Source organism: Haliotis cracherodii, unplaced genomic scaffold (genome assembly GCF_022045235.1).
Source record: "Haliotis cracherodii isolate W230 unplaced genomic scaffold, xgHalCrac1.p SCAF_5, whole genome shotgun sequence".
NCBI lineage: Eukaryota > Metazoa > Mollusca > Gastropoda > Lepetellida > Haliotidae > Haliotis > Haliotis cracherodii.
In genome coordinates, this window is record NW_027266308.1 from 7,280,678 (window position 1) to 7,303,167 (window position 22,490).

The window sequence follows — 22,490 nt, forward strand, 5'->3', positions numbered from 1 at the left end:
AATTGACATGTTGCTTTGAATATCACACATTTAAACAGTTGCACTTGAAGATGAAGATGCTGATCACATCGTGCTGATAACGGGATGTTTGAGCGAAGGTATAAGGCGAGAATGACTGTGGCGCGACGTCTTCTTGGAGGTGTGCTGTGGTGAAACATCAAGGAAGTTTAGAGGGGTGCTTGGGGATGAAGGGACTCGAACGGGGCTGGGGGAGCGTGACCTTGGGGGAGACACATACCGCTCCCCACGGCTGGGTACAGGGGGAGCATGTGAAGATGGTACCTCAGTGGACAGAGTTCTTGCCAGGTGCGCGAAGCTGTTGTCTGCTGTTGTATGTGACTTTCGGGGTGAAGATGGGCTGAATACTATTGAGTGGTAAATATGTTCCGATGAATCATTTGATTGGACATCCAGGGACATATCTCCCTCGTTCTGGGGTTCATCATATGGATTATCATCGTCTTGGAAATCTGAGCCCCACGTGAGGTTTTCGTTGTCAGAGAGAAGACGTTCAGCCAGATCCTTGCCTTCGTCATCTGAAACTCAAATCCATCATAAAGGACCTTGCAACCCACCCTATATGCTGCTGAAGTGTTCTTTTTCAATCTCCTTGAAATCAGATCTTAGTGTTCGCTACCGTGGCGAACGGACGCTTGCACCAATAGACTACCCAACCACTCTGCCCGATGGTACGCTTAATCCTCTTTAGATATAATATAAAGGGCCATTGGATGCAGGACCCATGAAGATTCCGGGGTAGAATAGGTCTTCAGCAACCCATGCTTGCCGTAAAAGGTGACTATGCTTGTCGTAAAAGGCGACTAACGGGATCGGGTGGTCAGGCTCGCTGACTTGGTTGATGCATGTCATCGATCAAATTGCTTGGATCGATGCTCATGATATTAATCACTGGGTTATTTACAGACCGCCGTCATGTAGCTGGAATATTGCTGAGTGCATGATATTAATCACTGGATTGTTTGGTCCAGACTCGATTATTTACAGACCGCCGTCATATAGCTGGAATATTGCGGCGTTAAACAACAAACCAACCAACCAACGTATTACATATAGCTGGAATATTGCTGAGTGCGGCGTTAAACAACCAACCAACCAACCAACCATTGGATGCAGTGTGCGTCAAATAAACTGTTCTTACCAGCAGAGGGTTTGCACCAGAAAATATATCCTGTAGCTGGGCCGAACAGATCGCCATTTTCATAAGCTGTAGCCATGGATGTCTGGATGATTCGTGTCAGTATAACAGCAACACCCTGCATCATAGAAATCACAAATAAAAACAGGGGAAAAATAAAATATATCACAGCCATATCACAGCGGGAAAGGACTGTGACCAAGAATGGACGTCAATTGCATATACCCACATGGAAATCGAACTAGCGCTTATTACGAAGCTATACGGTAGTTAATGGGACCAGTGCATTCGTTATAACTGAATGGATAATCGAGGCTACCTCACCGCTCCTTCGTGAATCAAGGAGATGCAAGGACAATATATTGGCTATATAGCGTAAAGGCAATTTTGAATAGTATATGTAATGGAGAAACCATGACACCGAAGGAATGGTATGATTGTATAACCGGGTAGGCACAGAAAAGCCGAGGACGCATAGCCTACCCGGTTATACAATCATACCATTCCTGAGGTGGAATGCATTGTCCAACTTATAAACCGCTATCCATTAATCTATGTCATTTTTGGAGCTTATATTTACGCGGTATACGGGTCGCAAATAAGCGCGGTATAACGAGACACGCTTTATAACAGTTGTTATCGCGGGCCGCGGCGCGGACTGCACGTGCAGAAGAGGGCTGTACGTGCAGAAAGAACCGGGTGCGTCGTAATACATGGCATTGTGTCGTTGACTGTTCACAAGAGAGGATGTCTGACGATGACGATATTTTTGTTACTCAAAGTAAGTTATTTGATGAAAATTCTGCAGAAAAGGATGATGATGACTTTTGTTTCCGTTTTGGTGACCCTTTGTCAGATGATGAAGTTGCTAAAAAACTGCGGAACAAAATTTCGGAGAGAACGAGAATTAAAAACGATTCGGCTCTTGGTTTTACAATTGCTCCCCAGGTTTTACAATTGCAATTGTAAAACTTGGGGAGCAATTGTAAAACCTGAGGAGCAATCGTAAAACCTGCTGAGTGGTCTTACTACAAAAGAAAGGTCGTCTCGGAGATGGTTATAACACCGTGATAGGTTTATAAGTAGTAGTACCATAAGCCATCGTGTAAAGAGATATGGTTGCTCTTGGCTCTTGGGTCCCAATCTCATTACAATCAGGTCTTAGTTCTCGTTAGACAGTCGCTTGAATGCTAGTTGGTTGCAAGATATGATATTAATGAGTGCGGTGGATACGATCGAGGTGAGGTGAAATGGGGTTTAACGTCGCGTCCAAGATTATTGCACTTATATAGCGACGTGCATTACGTGTGTGTGTGTGTGTGTGTGTGTGTGTGTGTGTGTGGCTGCTTGTACTAGTCCGGACTGATGCCGATTTATAGTGCTAGCCCACTGAGATACCATGCCACAGTTTAACATGAGTACCCCCCTCAGGCACAGTATACCGAGCCGACCAGTCCTTGTTTTAGACACTTAATACCGAGCGCCAGACAGGGTAACAATAAGTACCATCTTTTAACGTCTTTTGGTATGAAGCGGCCGGGCATTGAACCCTGGACCTTCCGCTCTCCGGGCGGACGCTCTTCCACTAGACCACGGAGGCGGTCACGATCGATAGATACGGGATAGAATAGACATCCACCGATAACAAGATAACAAAACGTTTAGAAATGTGGGATGTGTGCATGTGACTTTGTTTATTTCAACACTTGCATCTTTTCGACTTACAACAACGCTAAATGTGTCTATAAACATAAGATTTAAAAGTGTTGAAAAATAACTAATTCTTGGTATTCTGATGACGTCGCCCTACAGTAACAGAGTGAGTGAGTGAGTATGGTTTTACGCCGCTTTATGCAATATTCCAGCAATATCACGGCGGGGGACACCAGAAATGGGTTTCACACATTGTACCCATGTCGGGAACCACTAGGCTTCCCGACCGCCCCGTATAGTAACAGAAGGTTCTTCTAAATGCTGATTGGCGGTCGGGTAGCCTAGTGGTCAGAGCGTTCGCTCGTCACGCCGAAGACCCGGGTTCGATTCCCCACATGGGTACAATGTGTGAAGCCCATTTCTGGTGTCCCCCGCCGTGATATTGCTTGAATATTGCTTAAAGCGGCGTGAAACCATACTCACTCATCCACTCACTCTAAATGTTGATAAACTTCCGAGGCAGGCAATATCAATTATCCCCAGGGCGTTCTGGTGTATTGCCTGGGACCTGGTGAATACATTTCAACTGTTATAACTATGCTTTACAATTAAGGTTTTATAAACTTGCAATCTCATTAAAATCAGATATTAGTTCTCACTACCGCAAAACAAAGATCTGAGGACATCCCATTAGGGGTCACGTCAGAACGACCTTTCGTCCGACCAATCAGCGCGTCGCTTACCAGATCATGAAAGTGACAGTCGGAATGTGATTTCTAATCGCGCAACATCGAAAACTTTAACACGGGATATTCCGGACGATAGTTACGGGCTAAACGACTAAATCCATACAATATAGACTATATCTAATAGCCATTCCAGAATGTTCTTTTGTTCAGGTTTCAAATTTTTAATCGAGTTTTTTCAAAATATGTTTCGAAGCGTAGTCGCCAATTTGAAATTAGTGCCGTAAAGCACGAGAAAGCTGCCTTCTGATTGGCTAATGTCGACTTCTTGTCAGTCATTCTATTGGTCGGTCAAAGTTCGCAAAAGGTCGGTCTGACGTGACCCGTAATGGGATGTCCTCAGATCTTTGTTTAGCGGTAGCGAGAACTATAAGATCTGATTTTAATGAGATTGATAAACTTGCCTCTTGGTGTGAACACAATTGTTTTTGATGATTGGTTTAAAGTCACAATTTTGTTTAACATGACTCCAGCTAGTCCATGTTGTACGTGTTTTCTCTCTCGCACGCTTTCAGCGAATTCCTTCTATACCACGATACACTGTATAGTTTCACTATAAGGTATGACGATGTTTTCTTATTTTTTCTGTTATTTCTTGCATTTAGTCGGTTCATACGTTGGGTAAAAAACGCCTCATCGGTTTTGGTTGAAAATGTAAACCTTAACCTCAGGAAAAGCTTTACATATACTCAACAACAAAAGTTCCTGTGACACCAATATTTTAGTAAAGTTTGGTTTTCAGTATTGTAGTACATGTATGGAATAAAGTCACAAAAACGTAACTGCTACAGAAAAGCATGCATTCCATTCAAAAGTTGACTTTTATGCAAGCCCCATGCATTTCACTACCCAAGAATGGGCGTTAACGGGATTCCATATGCACTGTTTAGCATCGTGCTGACAACAACCACTCAGAAAAACAACAAAATTACGCAATTATTCAACAATACGAAATACCACGCCTGTCCGAAAATGAGCGTCTGCAAGCCATTGGTATGCTTGAAGCAGGATCGAGTCAACGTGATGTTGCAGGACGAATGCAGTCAGAGACCATCCTCGGTGTGGCAGGCCACGCGTAACCAATAATCGACGCGACAACAACACACCTACGAAATCGATTCCAGAAAGCAACAGAGACTGCAAGAAGCATCCCTTGTCTTCGACGAATATCTTCACAAACCGTACGTCGTCGCCTCAGATGTCCCATTTTGACAGGAAACCACCGCCAAGCATCTCTCACCATTCGAGCACATGTGGGATGAGATGGATCGGCGCCTTCGACGTCAACCACGTGTTCCACAGACACTCTAGGAACTTCGAAACATGCTCCAACAGATATGGACAGATATCCCACAGGACTTTGGCAATGTCTGGTCCATTTCATGAGACGAAGATGTGTTGCTTGCATAGCAACCAGAGGTGGCCATACACGCTACTGATTTGACATTTTGGCATGTTCATGTTATTTATGAAAGCACGCATTTTCTAAAGTCAGTATGGCAAATTAAACCTTTTGAACACTTACAGGAGTCTTTTATCTGTTGCAAACCGAAATTGTTTCAGATTTGGTCAAAAACATTACTTTGCATTAAATCTTATTCAATGTCACAGGAACTTTTGTTGTTCAGTATATGTACTTAGTCATGTTAGAAACCCAAAACGAGCAAGTGGCAGAAAAAGAAAATGATAACGTTCATACCAATACTTTCAAAGTTTTCGTAAGTTTAAAATCTGACATTTCAATTGTGTCAAATGGGCCCCGTCCCTTATCCTACCACGTACCTGCAGGAGCGAAATACACACGATGAGGGCACCCACATCCGTGAGCAACCCCCACCCATAGAACTTGTCCAGGGCGGGACGACATCCCGTGTTGTGTAGTGTCGTCGACAGTCGGAAATCGTAGTTATGGTGAAGTTTGTTGTCGTGGATGTCGTGGTTGATACAGGGACGTGGTGACGCGGGATTACAACAGCTGAAGGGCACGTCGTCGTTGATGTAGTTTACAACAGCACTGGGGTGTTAAAGAGAAGCGGTTTAGCTCAGAACGTCAAGCTCTCCTATATATATATATATATATATATATATATATATATATATATATATATATGTACTAGGGGATGGGGTTAGCCCAGTCGTCTAAGGTGCCACAATTCTCTGTGCAGAACTTGGGTTCGAATCTCGCATTTTTGTTTGAAGTAAGTAACGTATCGTGTATCCAAGTGATTGCGCTAGACATATATTTTCATCACGCATAGTTTAAACTGCTGTTAAAGTGTACAAAAAGTGTAAAATATACTGATTTTTTGTTAATTCTGACCTGAGAAATATATGATCAACATTGAGTGAGTGAGTTGGGTTTAACGCCGCTTTTAACAGTATTCCAGTTATATCACGGCGTGTCAGCTTGATGTGGGAGGAAAGCCCGAAGTGATGCAGGTTTAAGACGTTTACCACTTCGGTGAAACCCACGAGCACGGGTATGGTGCTGACAAACCCAGAAACATAATCGGGGCGAACCGGGATTCAAACCCACAATCATAGTTTTCTGTCGCGCCCAAGGGACGCAACTTTGCACAGCGAATAGCGGCAGCTTAGACGACTGGGCCATCCGTGCAATGTCGAATGGTTCAATTTATAACATAAACAGTAAAAGTAATTAGATCTACTCACAATAAATAGATAATCAATTTCTGAAAGTTTTCAGTGTAAATGTGATTTCGTTTTGATGTTTTACATAGTTATATTTATGTCTTTTTTCACTCTGCATTATCTAAATTACCAAATACTTCGACCAGTGACATAGGAGTAATTAGATTCTAGATCCTAAGTATGAAATAGATTTTTTTTAAAAAGAAATATGTGTCTAAGAGCAAAATCAATGCATTCTTGTGGGTGTTTTTTAATTTTTATATATCTTCCCTCCAAGCTGTAGTTTAGCTAGGCCAAAATTAAGAAAAAAAGGAAAGACATACTTACCATTTTTATTAAAGATTTTGCTGGTTAAATTTTCGAAGTTCAATACCAGTATATATTTTTCCTTTTATGACAAATAATTCCATTACTTTCATTGACCTACGATCATTATCTATTTCAAACGTTTCCTTTAGTAGCATGGGATGGAATGGGAAACTAGTGGAAATAAACTATCACGTATGTCCATGTACATGTACATACCTAGCAAGGTGTAAATACACTTCTAAAGTCGTATTTATAAATCAAATGAATAAATGAAAGAAAAAGTGGTATTTCATGGATTGGCCATACAAGTATATTTTGAGCAAAGGTCTAAGTTAGGCAGCCAAGTGCGAAATACGACCTGATACGAGGATGTATGTTTTCTGGTGGTCATAGTGAAACAATGACATACGGCGCCCGTGTTGCGAGTGATCGAAAATAGGTTTGTTGAATAGATTTGCTGCCCATGAAAACGTTTCAACAATTTAGATTGAATCTACATGTACTTACTCTTGTGTGAAATTACGTTAGTATAATCTTATTAATTATTAAGAAATAACAATGATGCCCGATATTGAGCGATGTAAATTTGAGTATTGTTAGGGCTGTTTAGCGATCTATCACATTTTGTCCTTTGATAATGTACGATGTCAATTAACCCGAAGTTGTTTTTATCACTAATAAAAGAGCACGGTCATTGAAACATACATGGACGTAACCGGGATTTCTTCAAGATATATATTCCAAACTGTCATTCGTTTTGTGACATAATCTTTGAAACAGTCTGCGTATGAAGTAATCACGACAACTTCCGTCAATTTGTTTTGACGTCAAAAACACGCACAATTTCATCGGGATTTTTTATCGGTAAATATAACTCACGGAAAATTCTCAGTGAATGTGTACTTCAACATAACTATCATATGTCTATCACTGTTAGGACATGTACTTGCCAATGATATGAATTATTGGTCATTTAGATTTCAAACAAGGGCGCTTACTTGACTTTCCTTGCCATATTCGGGTGCGTCCATATTACGATTAATGTGGAAAAGTAGGAAACTTATAATACCAGCACTTCTATCGATGGCTAGGCAGTGCATAGATCTTTTGGATTTGGTGACTCTAGATACTGATGGAAAGACAATCAACTCGAGTTGCATGTTATACAATTTAGTTACACTGTGTGAAGAAATAAAGACGTTGCAACACTTTTGATACAATGTGTACGTTTTTGTAACCGCGACGTCAGCACAGTGCGGCACACTGCGGCACTGAGCGGTTTGCAGGCTGACTGACGTCCAGGCACCATGAGGGTTAATCTGTATAAGGAATTTAATTTATTGGCCAGTTAAATTGTTACCTAGGACACGTTATGTAAATTGTTCAACGTGTACCTAAAATTTAGATTTCATTTCAAGAACACAATCATAAGGCCAGGCAAACACATGCGTTTTGTTATGATACTTTTCCTTCATATAACCTTACCTTTTAGCAGATAGGTAGTCACTATGTATCCAGGAAACGGCAAACCAGTCTGTGTACTTATCGTTTCCACAACACTCGAACTCAATCTGCACAATGTCAATCTCTTGTTTCAAGACGGGATTCGATTTGTATTCTTTCATTGCTGTGGATATGCCCTTTCGTAATGAATCGCTTAGATGGGTAATTTGTACGAAACACATAATCCCTGCTGCGAAAATCGCCAGACAGAGCACAAGGCCTACTATAACTGTAGGGAACAAATATTTAATCACGCCCTCCCTCTTCTTCTTTCTCCTGCTCAAAAACACAACCGCCCCACAAAAGGAATTGTGAAACACGCACATAAATCCTATAGTAATTATACATGATGGTAACACTGTTGCATCTAAATCCTTAATCAAGCGAGCTTTTGTCTGAACAGCAACTTGAATGTAGGCCCCGGCACCTAGCAGCATGAGCGAAGGAATAATGCAAATCAGGCTGAGAATGGATGCCACCAAGGTAATCTTCAACCGTGACTCTTCCGAAATGTCTGTTAGAAAATTTGCCATACCGTTTCATTTTCAGCAGCCACTTATCAGCGTGTCAAATACAGAATGAAGAATAATCCATCTTTCGAAACTGTCGACTATAAAAACATGGCGATTAACGTTGTCATATTGATTGGTAATATGACGTCATTAATGTGATGACGTCATTGTCTTAGTTCATTGTGTATGACGTCATCGGTGAACATGTTCGTTCTATTTGTAGAACACCCGCTATACAATACTAATCCCTAAAATGTACGAGAGGTGTTTCTTCTGTACTTTTGCATATATCGATAAAAAATTCAGTAGTCTTTACCAAATTAACCGTTTATCGTGGAACTTATATACTATAGGTCGAATTATTATCAGTCACCACGTGAAAATGAATGAAAAATATATAAAAATTACCGCCTCCAATCGATAGCAAAATGTTAGGAATTATTTCAAACCTGGAATCGAACTTGTCTAACTAAGCTGCTGACAGAGAATAAATATGCACTACCATCCACGTCGTATTCTAACAGGATTTACTTCCCTTGCCATAACATCTTGAACGCAGAAGTCCACTTTAGTTCGTGGTGACATGGCGCTGTTGTGGTTAACGGTGGTGGTTTTACAGTTATGTTTTACACTGCAGGACAATCAGTTCTGCGAAATCGCCAATGTCCAGATTGAACATGAAGATGGAACCAGACAGGTCTTTGAATTAAAACGAATCGAGCCGATTAAAGGCGCTCCTTGCCTCGTATGTGGGAATAAGGCGAGCAACAGAGAATGGGAAACAACTCCGCTCACGTTCAACATTGTGTTGACGCCGGGCGAAGTCGTCGCGGAGTGTGGTGCGTGTTGTTACAGATTAAAAATAGTATTAATTTAGCGCCAGTTGTCAAGCATATGCGATTCAATTAAGCCATGAGGAATATCATCCAAATCAGTCATTACAGTTGTGTTATCGAGTGGACTGACACAAGTGACAAGTCGGTCGACCGCAATATACACCCACTTACGGTACTTGTATTGATCAGCTGTTGGTGGATATATAGATCTGTTTGATAGATGGGAGTAATTGTCATTTTATTGTGATACATTGTAAACTTTTGTTTCATTATTTATTAATGCATCTGTAACAGTATTCATGATTTAATCACTGTCAGTGTATATGAATTTTGACATATGGATGTATTTTGAATGTATATATCCAAATATTTATATGTGTTCTGGCCACACATAATTATGTTATGATGTTAGGGTAGATATATATACATATAATTGTTTTCATCACGAAAATGACTAAATTAATTCCATCAACACACTTTTGTGTACTTTGATTTCAAAATAATTCTGTTTTTGCTGTGAGTGAATTATGTGTGAACATAAATTCTAACTGGAATTTAACATATGTTTCTATCTTGTGCTCTGATGTGCTTATTTCTATCGTTCATGATTTAACATTTCCTAACAGAGACAGGCAAACACAATCTCCCAGCTGGGCTTTGTACCTCTCAGCATATGAATGAAGTTTGCAAAAAAGATGATCCGTCCTCATGTCCAGAGGATCCGCAGGTTGGTATGCTTTCTCAGTATTAGCCATGAGCATATCGCCATTTTTTTCATTTAATTTTTTAAATTTTCCAAGTTCAAAGTCAACTGTGCAAATAACTTTGGATTGTGTGAAACTATGAGCAAATGCGCATACCGTATTTGATGTAATAAGCGCCCTGCTCTAATAAGCGCCCACGGCGGTATTTGCTAATAAATTGGCTTGTGAACAATCCCAATTAACACCCCTTCCGATTGATCAATGTTCACAAGACTTGTACAATACTCACTCATGTGTTATATGCACCCGTAATTATGGGCAATTAAATTCTAGAGAAATATATCTGTTGTACATAAACATCTCAGGCTGTCAGCATAAACCACGAAATTTATCTTTCAACTGTTTTTTTCACCAAAATAATATTCTAATAAGAGCCCCCTATATCTAGTTTTGAGAGCGCCCTGGGCGCTTATTACGTTGAATACGGTATTTCTGTCCGTGGGCAAAAACTCAGTAGATATCTGTTATAATGCGACGACATGGAATCAAAACAGTGGAAATAAAAATTTCCCATCGACAACTGTACCAGTCATCGCCATCATCTAAGCAGCACACGCCACGTGATCACACACACCGCTTCAGTTATACAAATTACATTTTCTATTTTCTCTGGTATAGCGCTTAATTTTTATATTCATTACAATTAGAAAGAAATGCTTTTATCAATTTGTCATCTGCAAACTGACACACCAATATTGCCCAAATTCGATTTACACATGTTTATCCTCAACACTATGTACTATGAATTTCACAATATATACTGGGTTATGCATATTTGGAAAAATAGCTCAAATAGGTTTTAGAATTGTAATTTGGGGAAGAAATGACAGATATAGTAAGCTGCGACAGAACTGAAAATGCATCATCGTGTTGTTGGATTTTTCTGTACGCGTGAATTAGTCACGTGACACCTCCCACGTGACTCTTCTAAAGTTATATTTAAGCAAGGTGATTATATGCTTTGTTTTTAATATTTCTTCACAAGAGTAAGTTTTGTGCATCATTTTTGGTTAAATATTTCTCTCTTCTGATGAAATCGAGCAAAAGTATAACAAGATGCCATCATGTGGGCGCTATGACAGGGAGTTGGTGATAATTGGTCCTTGGCAATAATTAGCTAGTAGTACTAGCTAGTACCTGTTTTGCTTCAAGTGATTGGATAGTTCACACCCATTACTCCACTGGTTTCATTGTTAATAATTTGGGACATAAAAACTTCCTTTTAACTATAATTATTCTCTAAGTATTCCCTCGCTCATTCCTCATTTTATGTCAAGTGTTTTCAGGGCTCGATTTAAGGAACTTGATTTAACTTGCACGAGGTGCATGTTGACATGAAAACCTAGTTGCACCAGGTGCATGTTGACATGAAAACCTAGTTGCACCAGGTGCATGTTGACATGAAAACCTAGTTGCACCAGACATAACCAGGTTGCACCTTGGTCCCATAGAGTTATCCAAGATGAAACATAGATGCATAAACATGATAAACTAGTCTAAATACGTACAATACCAGATCTCTGACAATCTCATTAAAATCATGTCTTAGTTCTCGCTATCGCTAAAAAAAGATCTGAGGACATCACCTTACGGGTCATGTCAGAACGACTTTTCATCCGACCAGTCAAACCGTCGTTACCAGATCATGAAAGTGACAGTCGGAATGCATTTTCTAATTATGCAACCTCGAAAACGTTAACACAGGGTATTCCGAACGACAGTTAAGGCAAGTACGACTGATTCCGTCAAAATTATCGTCTATCTCTCGGTTCCGTAGGATAAACATTTGAACGGAGTAGGCACTGCCATACATTCTCAACTAGATATTAGACATTACAGAATGTTCGTTTGTTCAGTTTTCAAAATATTTATCGAGAACTGTGTTGTTATATATTATTTTTCAAGCGTAGACAGAAATGGAATTTGCCAGGTTGAAACAATGCCGTAAAGCTTGAGAAAGCTGCTTTCTAATTGGCTGATGTCGACTTCTTGTTAGTCATTTCAGTCGTCTGTCAGAGTTTGCGAAAGGTCGTCCTTACGTGACCCGTAATGGGATGTCTTCAGATCTTTGTTTAGCGGCAGCGAGAACTTAGATATGATTTTAATGAGATTGGATCTCTGATGATCACACATAACACAGAAATTTGTGATGTGGTATGGTAAATAAAACATATAGGTAAAGTGTGTGTTTAAAGATTGTTGTCGTGTGGACGGTAAGGGTTAGTCATACACAAATTTAAAAATTAAAAAAAAATAATAATTCATAAATATTAGGTTGCCTTTTTCAATAATAGGTAGCACTGGTGCCTGTTTGATACAGCTAAATCGAGCTCTCGGTTTCTGTTTGTTGTTTAACTACATACAAGCACTATTCTAGCAATATTACTGGCATGTAAATAATTGAATCTGGACCAGACAATCCAGTGATTGATATTATGAGCAATGGCCCCCGCTGTAGATGATACTTTGAATTAAATCCGCTAAGTCATTAAGTTTGACCACCAGATCCATTTACTGAACGATTTGGTGACATATACCGTATTCGATGTAATAAGCGCCTAGGGCGCTCTCAAAATTAGAAATAGGGGCTCTTATTAGAATAACATTTTGGTGGGGGGAAAAAAACAGAGTTGAAAGATCATAAATTTCTTGGTTTAATCTGACAGCCTGAAATGATACAAAAGAAAAGTCTGTGCGTACAGATATATTTTTCCAGAATTTAATTCCCCATAATTAAGGGTGCACATAATACACGAGTGTGTATTATACACGATTAAATAAGTCTTGTGTACATTGATCAATCGGAAGGGGTGCTAATTGGGATTGTTAACTAGCCAATATATTAGCAAATATTGCCGGGCGCATTTTAGAGCGGGGCGCTTATTAAGTCGAATACGGTAAGTCAAATTGAGCATCATAAGTTTTATTAATGTTTGCTTGTATGACATGTCAGCAATGCAAAAATAAGTGTAAAATTGGATTAATTTTTTTCCAGTTTAGAAGAATGTAGAGGATCCATGATCAAACAAATACAAATATAGTGGCTTAAGTGAAAATTGAAATATGAACTTCTGCAAATGTAGCGGCTATAAAAGGTAGCAGCCTATAATGGGATTCAGACCCCTGGTCTGAGGTCGGACGCCTTGTCCACATGACCAAAGAGGTTAACCCCATGAGCAAGCTGACAAGGTAAGGATGTCATCTGTTGGATGACTCCACGCCCAGTTACGCTCGCAAAGAAAAACCAGTAGCAGTTCTAATTTTGTGGTGGCAGTGATCTTGTCTTCCATTGAAATAACATCTTAGAGGGACATTTTGGAACTGTTGGTTGTTGACAGGATTATTTGTTGTCTTTTAGACATTGTATGTTTGATTGAAAAAACACTTATATACATTTATGATAACTTACATAATCATTTCAATCATTTTTCTTACAGATTTTAGCAAACAGTATAGTTGAACAAGGTCTTGTTCCCATGGCCACCGGAGATTCTGATATTGACCAAAAGATTGGTAAGATTATTTGTCAAGTCATTTAATGTAATCATGGTAATAAAAAGGATGTTTTACCTAAGACCAAATTATTAAAAATACCTGGTAGTAATAGTCTGGAAGTATGCAGATATATACCACATACAGTCAAACACTGTTGGACCCATGAAGATCCGGGTTAGAATAGGTCTGCAGTAGCCCATGCCTGCTGTAAAAGGCGACCATGCTTGTTGTAAGAGGCGACTAACAAGATCGGGTGGTCAGACTTGGTGACTTGGTAGAGGCCTGCCGTCGTATCCCAATTGCATGGATTGATGCTCATGATGTCAATCACTGGATTGTCTGGTCCAGATTTTATTATTCACAGACTGCTGTCATATAGCTTGAATATTGTTGAGTGCTGCGTTAAACAACAAACGAACAAAAAAACACTGTTGTCGAACTTTGATGTGTCAAGTGCATGGTTATTTCAAAGTTAAAGCTTGGTCCCTGCATATTCCTTCTTTATTCATCAACACAACGGTGTTTGACTGTACATGTGTAAATTTGTGGCATTATCATGTGGTCATATTAACTTCCAGAGCCCCCTTCCACAATGCAATCATAGCACTACTGCTGCCACAAGTCTGTGTTAAAGTATGGGAGTTACGATAGTCTTAGCTCTACAACTGTCGTAAGTCTGTGTTAAAGTATGGGAGTTACGATAGTCTTAGCACTACAACTGTCGTAAGTCTGTGTTAAAGTATGGGAGTTACGATAGTCTTAGCTCTACAACTGTCGTAAGTCTGTGTTAAAGTATGGGAGTTACGATCATCTTAGCTCTACAACTGTCGTAAGTCTGTGTTAAAGTATGGGAGTTACGATAGTCTTAGCACTACAACTGTTGTAAGTCTATGTTAAAGTATGGGAGTTACGATAGTCTTTTATCACTACAACTGTCGTAAGTCTGTGTTAAAGTATGAGAGTTACGATCATCTTAGCTCTACAACTGTCGTAAGTCTATGTTAAAGTATGGGAGTTACGATAGTCTTAGCACTACACCTGTCGTAAGTCTATGTTAAAGTATGGGAGTTACGATAGTCTTAGCACTACAACTGTCGTAAGTCTGTGTTAAAGTATGGGAGTTACGATAGTCTTAGCACTACAACTGTCGTAAGTCTATGATAAAGTATGTGAGTTACGATCATCTTAGCTCTACAACTGTCGTAAGTCTGTGTTAAAGTATGAGAGTTACAATCATCTTAGCTCTACAACTGTCGTAAGTCTGTGTTAAAGTATGAGAGTTACGATCATCTTAGCTCTACAACTGTCGTAAGTCTGTGTTAAAGTATGAGGGTTACGATCATCTTAGCTCTACAACTGTCGTAAGTCTGTGTTAAAGTATGAGAGTCATGATCATCTTAGCATTTCTGGAAGAAATAATATTCATATGGGAAAATATTCCAGTGTTTGTAAGATACTGGTTGTGGAAGTATATCTTTGTCAAGAATTTCAACTGGATATTTTTACCTAGGATATTACTTTCTCCTGGAAAGATCTCCAGGGGGAATAAATACCCTATTACAACATGAGAACACGGAGGGCTTGTCAGATCTACATTCAGATTCGTCTTCATATGCTAGTGTTGTATGTGCATGTGCTGCTTGTATTGATCACACACTGAATGACTTTGTATTGAAGCTCTGGCAGTGGTCTTGGTTAATTTGGGATCACATGACCTCGCCATTCAAAAGTTTACAAAAATACTTCAGGTGAGTGTTCTGTTAATCATTCCATCATCCATTAGATGTCAGATTTATCTTCTTCTTTCATGCTGCCTTGAAAAGGCTCTTATTTGAGCAGTTGAGCCTTTAAAAGACCTTAAAATTCTATGTGTCTTGAAAAGGCTGTTAATATAAATAAATAAATACAATTTTTTATAGATATTTTAAAAAATAAAAAAAATATGTAATTGTTGTTATTATTATTAAAAATGTGTGATGACATCATGTAGTAAATGATAGTTTATAACAAGAAAAAACAATGTGTGATTACGGAATGAAATATTGAGTTATTGTTTCCCTACATATTTTTGGAAGCACTTTAAATGAATTATCAAAAGTGTATGTAAACATTTCAAAATATTTTCAGGTCAAGCCAAGAACTGTTGCTGCATTCTATGGCCGAGGGGTGGCCTATGCAAGGAAAGGCTTAAATGTATGTTGCCATCAATGATACAAAGCTAAGGCATGTTTGTCACTGTCTTCTCTACATCCAGTATATATGGGGGAATTTGGGGTAGCCTCGTGGTTAAAATGTTAGTCATGTTGAATCCTCGAGGTTGATAATACATATGAATGGATGGCAGGAATATTGCTGTTAGCATCTACACTGGCTTCTGCAGCGTTCCCCTTTACCGATAATTAAAAGTTTTTTACCGGTAAAATTAGGCTTGGACCGGTAATTCATGTGACTGCCAGTCCCTGTGGACCGGCAAATAAAGTACCTTATAAATCTTTGTTGTTGAACAAAACATTGGCGATATTCAAGTCGGCTTGTCTGTTACCATCAGGGTTTCCCCGTGTCTATTTCTAGGTTAAATGTCCATTTGTAGTGACTTGTCTAGAAATATATGAATTCTACGTGGAGGCTAGCACATTATAAGGGGCACATTATTATTATTATTATTATTATTATTATTATTATATTAGTCGTGTAAGACCCTACTCAGTCACTATCTCCGTACACATGACACATGAGCCTTGTTCTGTCCGCAGGTGCCGGAAAATGCAGTATTAGCTCTGTCTGACTTTACAGAAGCCATTCAGACTGATAAGAAGAGACATGAAGCCTATGAGAGGAGAGCAGAGGTAACACTGGATTCTGTTGAAATATTTTAACCCGCAATGTAGTAATTTGTGTAGAATCATCAATAATTTGTATTGAGAGTGTTTGACCCACTCATAAAATCAGTGCTTGAATGTGTAACAGTGGCATTCCAACACTGGCCTTTGTCAAGAGTCATCTTCGTAAGGCAAGACTGTCTATCAAAGTCTTCCTGAGGCCAAAGTGTCCACAAGCCTCTATCAAAGTCTTCATGAGGCCGAAGTGTCCACGAGCCTCTATCAAAGTCTTCCTGAGGCCAAAGTATCCACAAGCCTCTATCAAAGTCTTCCTGAGGCAAGAGCATCCACGAGCCTCTATCAAAGTCTTCCCGAGGCCAAAGTGTCCACAAGCCTCTATCAAAGTCTGCCTGAGGCAAGACTGTCCACGAGCCTCTATCAAAGTCTTCCCGAGGCAAGACTGTCCACGAGCCTCTATCAAAGCCTTCCCAAGGCAAGACTGTCCACGAGCCTCTGTCAAAGTCTTCCTGAGGCAAGACTCCATGAGCCTCTATCAAAGTCTTCCCGAGGCAAGACTCCACAAGCCTCTATCAAAGTCTTCCTGAGGCAAGACTGTCCACGAGCCTCTATCAAAGTCTTCCTGAGGCAAGACTGTCCACGAGCCTCTATCAAAGTCTTCCCGAGGCAAAATCTAGTTTTGATATCAGCTTCTGGAAACCCTCGTGAAGATGGTCAAGAATGAAAACCTTACTGTATGAATGAAAGTATGTCATGTTTGGAACTTGCCAACAATCATTGTCATCACTGGAACTGTGTCAAGACAATTAAACCAGTTACTGGAACACATGGAAAGTCAAGAGAGCCTCCAGTTGTTGTGTAGACATAAAGATAAAATTAAATAAATGATCAATAATATTTACAAATTATATTTATATCAATAACTTGTATTAAGTTTCAATCTTAAAAAATGGAAAATGAGACAAGTTCATATTTAGATTTTTCTCACAGATGAAGAAAATGACACAAGTTATTTCAAGGTCACCTCTGGTATAAAAGTTTGGTACTTGTAAGCAATATGTTTTTAAGTTATTTGGAGGACAAAAAAACCTTCTGGTTTCAAACTGATGGCTGCTGTACTACTAAAGAGATGATAGTCTTAATTCTGACCAATTCTCAGTTTGATACATTTCTTTCCAAATATTACTGGATGTAAACAAAGAGGACTGAACCCACCGAGCACTACGAGTTCCAACACTCAATGACCAAAGTGTTGAAGCATACTTTTTTCATTCATTAGCAACAAACTTCAGATTTGTGTTACAATTTTATTTTACTGCCTACACCGAATTTTGGGTGAAACATTTTGCAAACCAATTAACATAGGATAAAAGGCTATAAGTGATCTGTTGTGTTAATGGTAATGTGTGTTGCAGGTGTATATCAGCCTCGGACAGTACAACGAAGCACTGGAGGATCTCACAGTGGCCATCAAACACAGGCCCACAGAGAAACTTTATTTTATGAGGGGAGTCATTAACCTTTTACTAGAGGTGAGATAAACATTTCATATTATAGTAATTGCAACACTCGGTATGATGACTCAGTATCTAAGTCTTCTAATATATAACCCACATGGGTAATCCGGATTAGAATTGTATGAGTGAGTGAGTTGTGCTTAACGCCGCTTTTAACAGTATTCCAGTTATATTGCGGCGTGTCAGCTCAATGTGGTTGGAAAGTCCGAAGTGATGCAGGTCTCAGATGTTTACCACCTGGGAGAAACCCACGAGCAGGGGTATGGTGCTGACAAACCTAGAAACATAATCGGGGTGAACCTGGGATTCGAACCCACAATCATAGATTCCTGGCGTGTCAAAGGGACACAACTCTGCACAGCGAATTGTGGCTTCACAGTTGACTGGGCCATCCATGCGCCCAGAATTTTATGATGTAAAGATAACTCCCGAAAGGCTGTTAACATCTTATCGCTTATCTAACCTTGACTTACCGTATTCGACGTAATAAGCGCCCAGGGCGCCCTCAAAATTAGAAATGAGGGGCTCTTATAAGAATATTATTTTGGTGGAAAAAACAGAGTTGAAAGATAAATTTTGTGGTTTATGCTGACGGCCTAATCGTTTATATACGACAGATATATTTTTCCAGAATTGTATTGCCCATAATTAAGAGAGCATATAACCAACGAGTGCGTATTATACACGAATAAATAAGTCTTGTGTACATTGATCAATCGGCAGAGGTGCTAATTGGGATTGTTCACTAGCCAATATATTAGCAAATATCGCCATGGGCACTTATTACGTCGAATACGGTAGTGGATCAAGGGGTTCGATTTGGTGACTTGGCTGATAGTGTGTCATCATACACCCACAGCTTGGATCGTTGCTCACAATATCAATCACTGGTTTGTCTGGACAAGACTTGATTGTTTACAGACTGCCGGCATATAGCTGGAATATTGCTGAGCGTGGCATAAACTACAAATACACACACACACTCTTCTAATTTTCAATTGTGTGATGTTTAGGACTGGCTATTGGTACAGAATTATCGATAAATATCGGACATTTAAGAAAAAACAAATCAGTTGCTTTCTGTCTTCGCCAATGGACAAAAACATGTCTGCTTTGGTAAATTAAAATTTTATTTCATCACAGTGGTTTGTGTAATATATTATTGATGACACAATATTCATATCGAAGGTTGTTAATATTTCTTCCCATCTGTTAGCCATTTGTTAGCCAGCCCTAGTGATTTTTAGTGTTGTTAGAAGAGTATGAGGCCTTAATATTGAGGCTGTTACCTGAAATACACACAACCATTGTCATGGAGTTACATTGTCTGGTGGGGTCACGGGTTGCCCAGTCGTCTAAGGCACCGCGATGCACTGTGCAGAGTTGCGTCCCTTGGGCACCCAGAAACCTATGATTGTGGGTTCGAATCTCGGTTCGCCCCGATTAAGTTTCTAGGTTTATCAGCACCACACCTGTGCTCGTGGGTTTCAATGAAGTTGTAAAAGTCAGACCTGTATCACGTCGGGCTTTCCTCCCACATTAAGCTGACACGCCGTGATATAACTGTAATACTGTTGTAAGCGGCGTTAAACCCAACTCTCTCACTACATTGTCTAGTGTTACAGGTTGTCCCTATTTATGTTTCTATGTTGATTGCGTCATACCAGTGCATGGGCTTCACCAAAGTGGTTAATGTTTAGGACCTGCATCACCTCAGGCTTTCCTCCCACATCCAACTGACACGCCATGATATAACTGGAACACTGTCAGAAGCGACATTAAACCCAAGTCCCTCACTGGCTCTAGTGTTACAAATCTGTATGAATCCTGTTGATGATAATGAAAATAGTCTTGTTGGCTGTAAGGAAATGTATATAAGCTCCACCATCCTAAATATGTTTAAGAGATACTGTTAACATACCACTTTGACAATCTAACCAAGCTCTGTAGGGCTATACCAGGGTGACATTTGGGTGTGACATTCCAGAATTTTGCCGATGCAGAGACGGATTTTAAACAGAATCTGGAGTCTGAGGGGGACATGTACATCATGTCCTACTTCAACCTGGGTCTGGCCCAGTACTACAGAGGTCGAGTGAGGGTGAGTACTGCGGGGTGAGTAGGGGTGAAAACAGCAGGGGCCGAGTCAGGATGAGTACTACAGGGGCTGTCAGGGTGAGTACTACAGGGGTCGAGTCAGGGTGAGTACTACAGGGGCTGAGTCAGGGTGAGTACTACAGGGGCTGTCAGTGTGAGTACTACAGGGGCCGAGTCAGGGTGAGTACTACAGGGGCTGTCAGGGTGAGTACTACAGGGGATGAGTAGGGGTGAGAACTACAGGGGGTGAGTCAGGGTGAGTACTATAGGGGCTGTCAGGGTGAGTACTACAGGGGCTGTCAGGGTGAATAGTACAGGGGTGAGTCAGGGTGAGTACTACAGGGGCCGAGTCAGGGTGAGTACTACAGGGGTGAGTCAGGGTGAGTACTACAGGAGCCAAGTCAGGGTGAGTACTACAGGGCCGAGTCAGGGTGAGTACTACAGGGGTGAGTCAGGGTGAGTACTACAGGGGCCGAGTCAGGGTGAGTACTACAGGGGTGAGTCAGGGTGAGTACTACAGGGGCCAAGTCAGAGTGAGTACTACAGGGGCCGAGTCAGGGTGAGTACTACAGGGGCCGAGTCAGGATGAGTACTACAGGGGATGAGTACTACAGGGGCCGAGTCAGGGTGAGTACTACAGGGGCTGTCAGGGTGAGTACTACAGGGGCCGAGTCAGGGTGAGTACTACAGGGGCCGAGTCAGGGTGAGTACTACAGGGGGTGAGTACTACAGGGGCTGAGTCAGGATGAGTACTGCAGGGTCCGAGTCAGGGTGAGTACTACAGGGGTGAGTAAGGGTGAGTACCACAGGGGGTGAGTCACGGTGAGTGCTACAGGGACCGAGCAAGGGTGAGTACTACAGGGGCTGTCAGGGTGAGTACTACAGGGGATGAGTAGGGGTGAGAACTACAGGGGGTGAGTCAGGGTGAGTACTACGGGGGCTGTCAGGGTGAGTACTACAGGGGCTGTCAGGGTGAGTACTACAGGGGCTGTCAGGGTGAATAGAACAGGGGTGAGTCAGGATGAGTACTGCAGGGGCTGAGTCAGGGTGAGTACTACAGGGGCTGAGTCAGGGTGAGTACTACAGGGGTGAGTAAGGGTGAGTACCACAGGGGGTGAGTCACGGTGAGTGCTACAGGGACTGAGTACTACAGGGACCGAGCAAGGGTGAGTACTACAGGGGCTGTCAGGGTGAGTACTACAGGGGCTGTCAGGGTGAATAGAACAGGGGTGAGTCAGGATGAGTACTGCAGGGGCTGAGTCAGGGTGAGTACTACAGGGGCTGAGTCAGGGTGAGTACTACAGGGGTGAGTAAGGGTGAGTACCACAGGGGGTGAGTCACGGTGAGTGCTACAGGGACTGAGTACTACAGGGACCGAGCAAGGGTGAGTTCTACAGGAGCTGAGTCAGGGTGAGTACTACAGGGACCGAGCGTGGGTGAGTACTACAGAAGGCGAGTCAGGGTTGATGGATCCGTACACAAAGTAATAAACAAGAAATTTTGCGACCTTCTCTACACGTTATCTTCACTCTGCACATTTTCATGTGAGAAAGAAAGTATATCATTTCATGGAGCAGTAATTAAAACCCTGTTTGTTCGGACCCTATTAATTTCTGAAAGCTTGTTTACCTGACAATGGCTGTTTTTTGTGTTCTAAAAATTATGTTTTATTTTCAGAATGCAATAGAAGTATTCAAAGAAGTTCTGAAAAAGAAACCCGATCACATAGATGCATGTACAAGTTTAGCACAGGCGTTCAAGTGAGTTCCTGTTTTCTATCTTCAGGGGCACAGGTACGTGGCCAAACTCGGCAGCTCAGCAGGAGATCTGGGGCATTAATGCCACAATAACCTCTACTTTCAAGTAGATAATTCTAAATACATGTACATGTATTTACCCATCATGAAGATAATTATATATGGGGGGCACGGGTGGCCCAGTCGTCTAAGGCGCCGCGATTTGCTGTGCAGAATTGCGTCCCTTGGGCACGCCAGAAACCTATGATTGTGGGTTCGAATCCTGGTTCGCCCCGATTATGTTTCTAGGTTTGTCAGCACCATACCCGTGCTCGTGGGTTTCACCGAAGTGGTAAACGTCTTAGACCTGCATCACTTTGGGCTTTCCTCCCACATTAAGCTGACACGCCGCGATATAACTGGAATATTGTTAAAAACGGCGTTAAACCCAACTCACTCACTCACACCCAATTATATGTAATGTGACCTTCACTGAAGCTTTCCTTGGGTTCAGATGACATAATGTTATCCATTTGTGATCTCATAAAAATATCGATGGTGTCATATCGCATTTCATCTTCTCGAGGTAGGGGCATTAAGTGAAATTAAAAGTCCAGTTTCCACCCTTGCCGAACTAGGCTGGAATTTCCAGGCTCTATCGTAGCGTCACCAGTTGC

The 22,490-nt window shown here is 41.0% G+C and overlaps 2 protein-coding genes across 3 annotated transcripts in view; one reads left to right on the plus strand and one right to left on the minus strand.

The window, feature by feature from the left end:
* Window positions 1-63: 63 nt before the first annotated feature.
* Window positions 64-8,552, minus strand: LOC139444202 (peripherin-2-like). Its single transcript, XM_071225114.1, has 4 exons — window positions 8,002-8,552; window positions 5,338-5,569; window positions 1,160-1,274; window positions 64-536 (listed from the first exon to the last, which is right to left on the minus strand). The coding sequence occupies exons 1-4, from the start codon at window positions 8,550-8,552 to the stop codon at window positions 64-66; spliced, it is 1,371 nt and encodes a 456-aa protein (XP_071081215.1).
* A 551-nt stretch (window positions 8,553-9,103) lies between these two features.
* Window positions 9,104-22,490, plus strand: part of LOC139443015 (tetratricopeptide repeat protein 13-like) — a 32,539-nt gene continuing 19,152 nt past the window's right edge. For both annotated transcript variants that reach the window (XM_071223938.1, XM_071223939.1), the window contains exons 1-9: window positions 9,104-9,370; window positions 9,994-10,094; window positions 13,569-13,644; window positions 15,304-15,374; window positions 15,754-15,819; window positions 16,380-16,472; window positions 17,879-17,995; window positions 19,968-20,081; window positions 21,755-21,837. In XM_071223938.1, coding sequence (XP_071080039.1) covers window positions 9,115-9,370; window positions 9,994-10,094; window positions 13,569-13,644; window positions 15,304-15,374; window positions 15,754-15,819; window positions 16,380-16,472; window positions 17,879-17,995; window positions 19,968-20,081; window positions 21,755-21,837 — 977 coding nt within the window. In that variant the 5' untranslated portion in view covers window positions 9,104-9,114. The remainder of the gene's footprint in view (window positions 9,371-9,993; window positions 10,095-13,568; window positions 13,645-15,303; window positions 15,375-15,753; window positions 15,820-16,379; window positions 16,473-17,878; window positions 17,996-19,967; window positions 20,082-21,754; window positions 21,838-22,490) is intronic.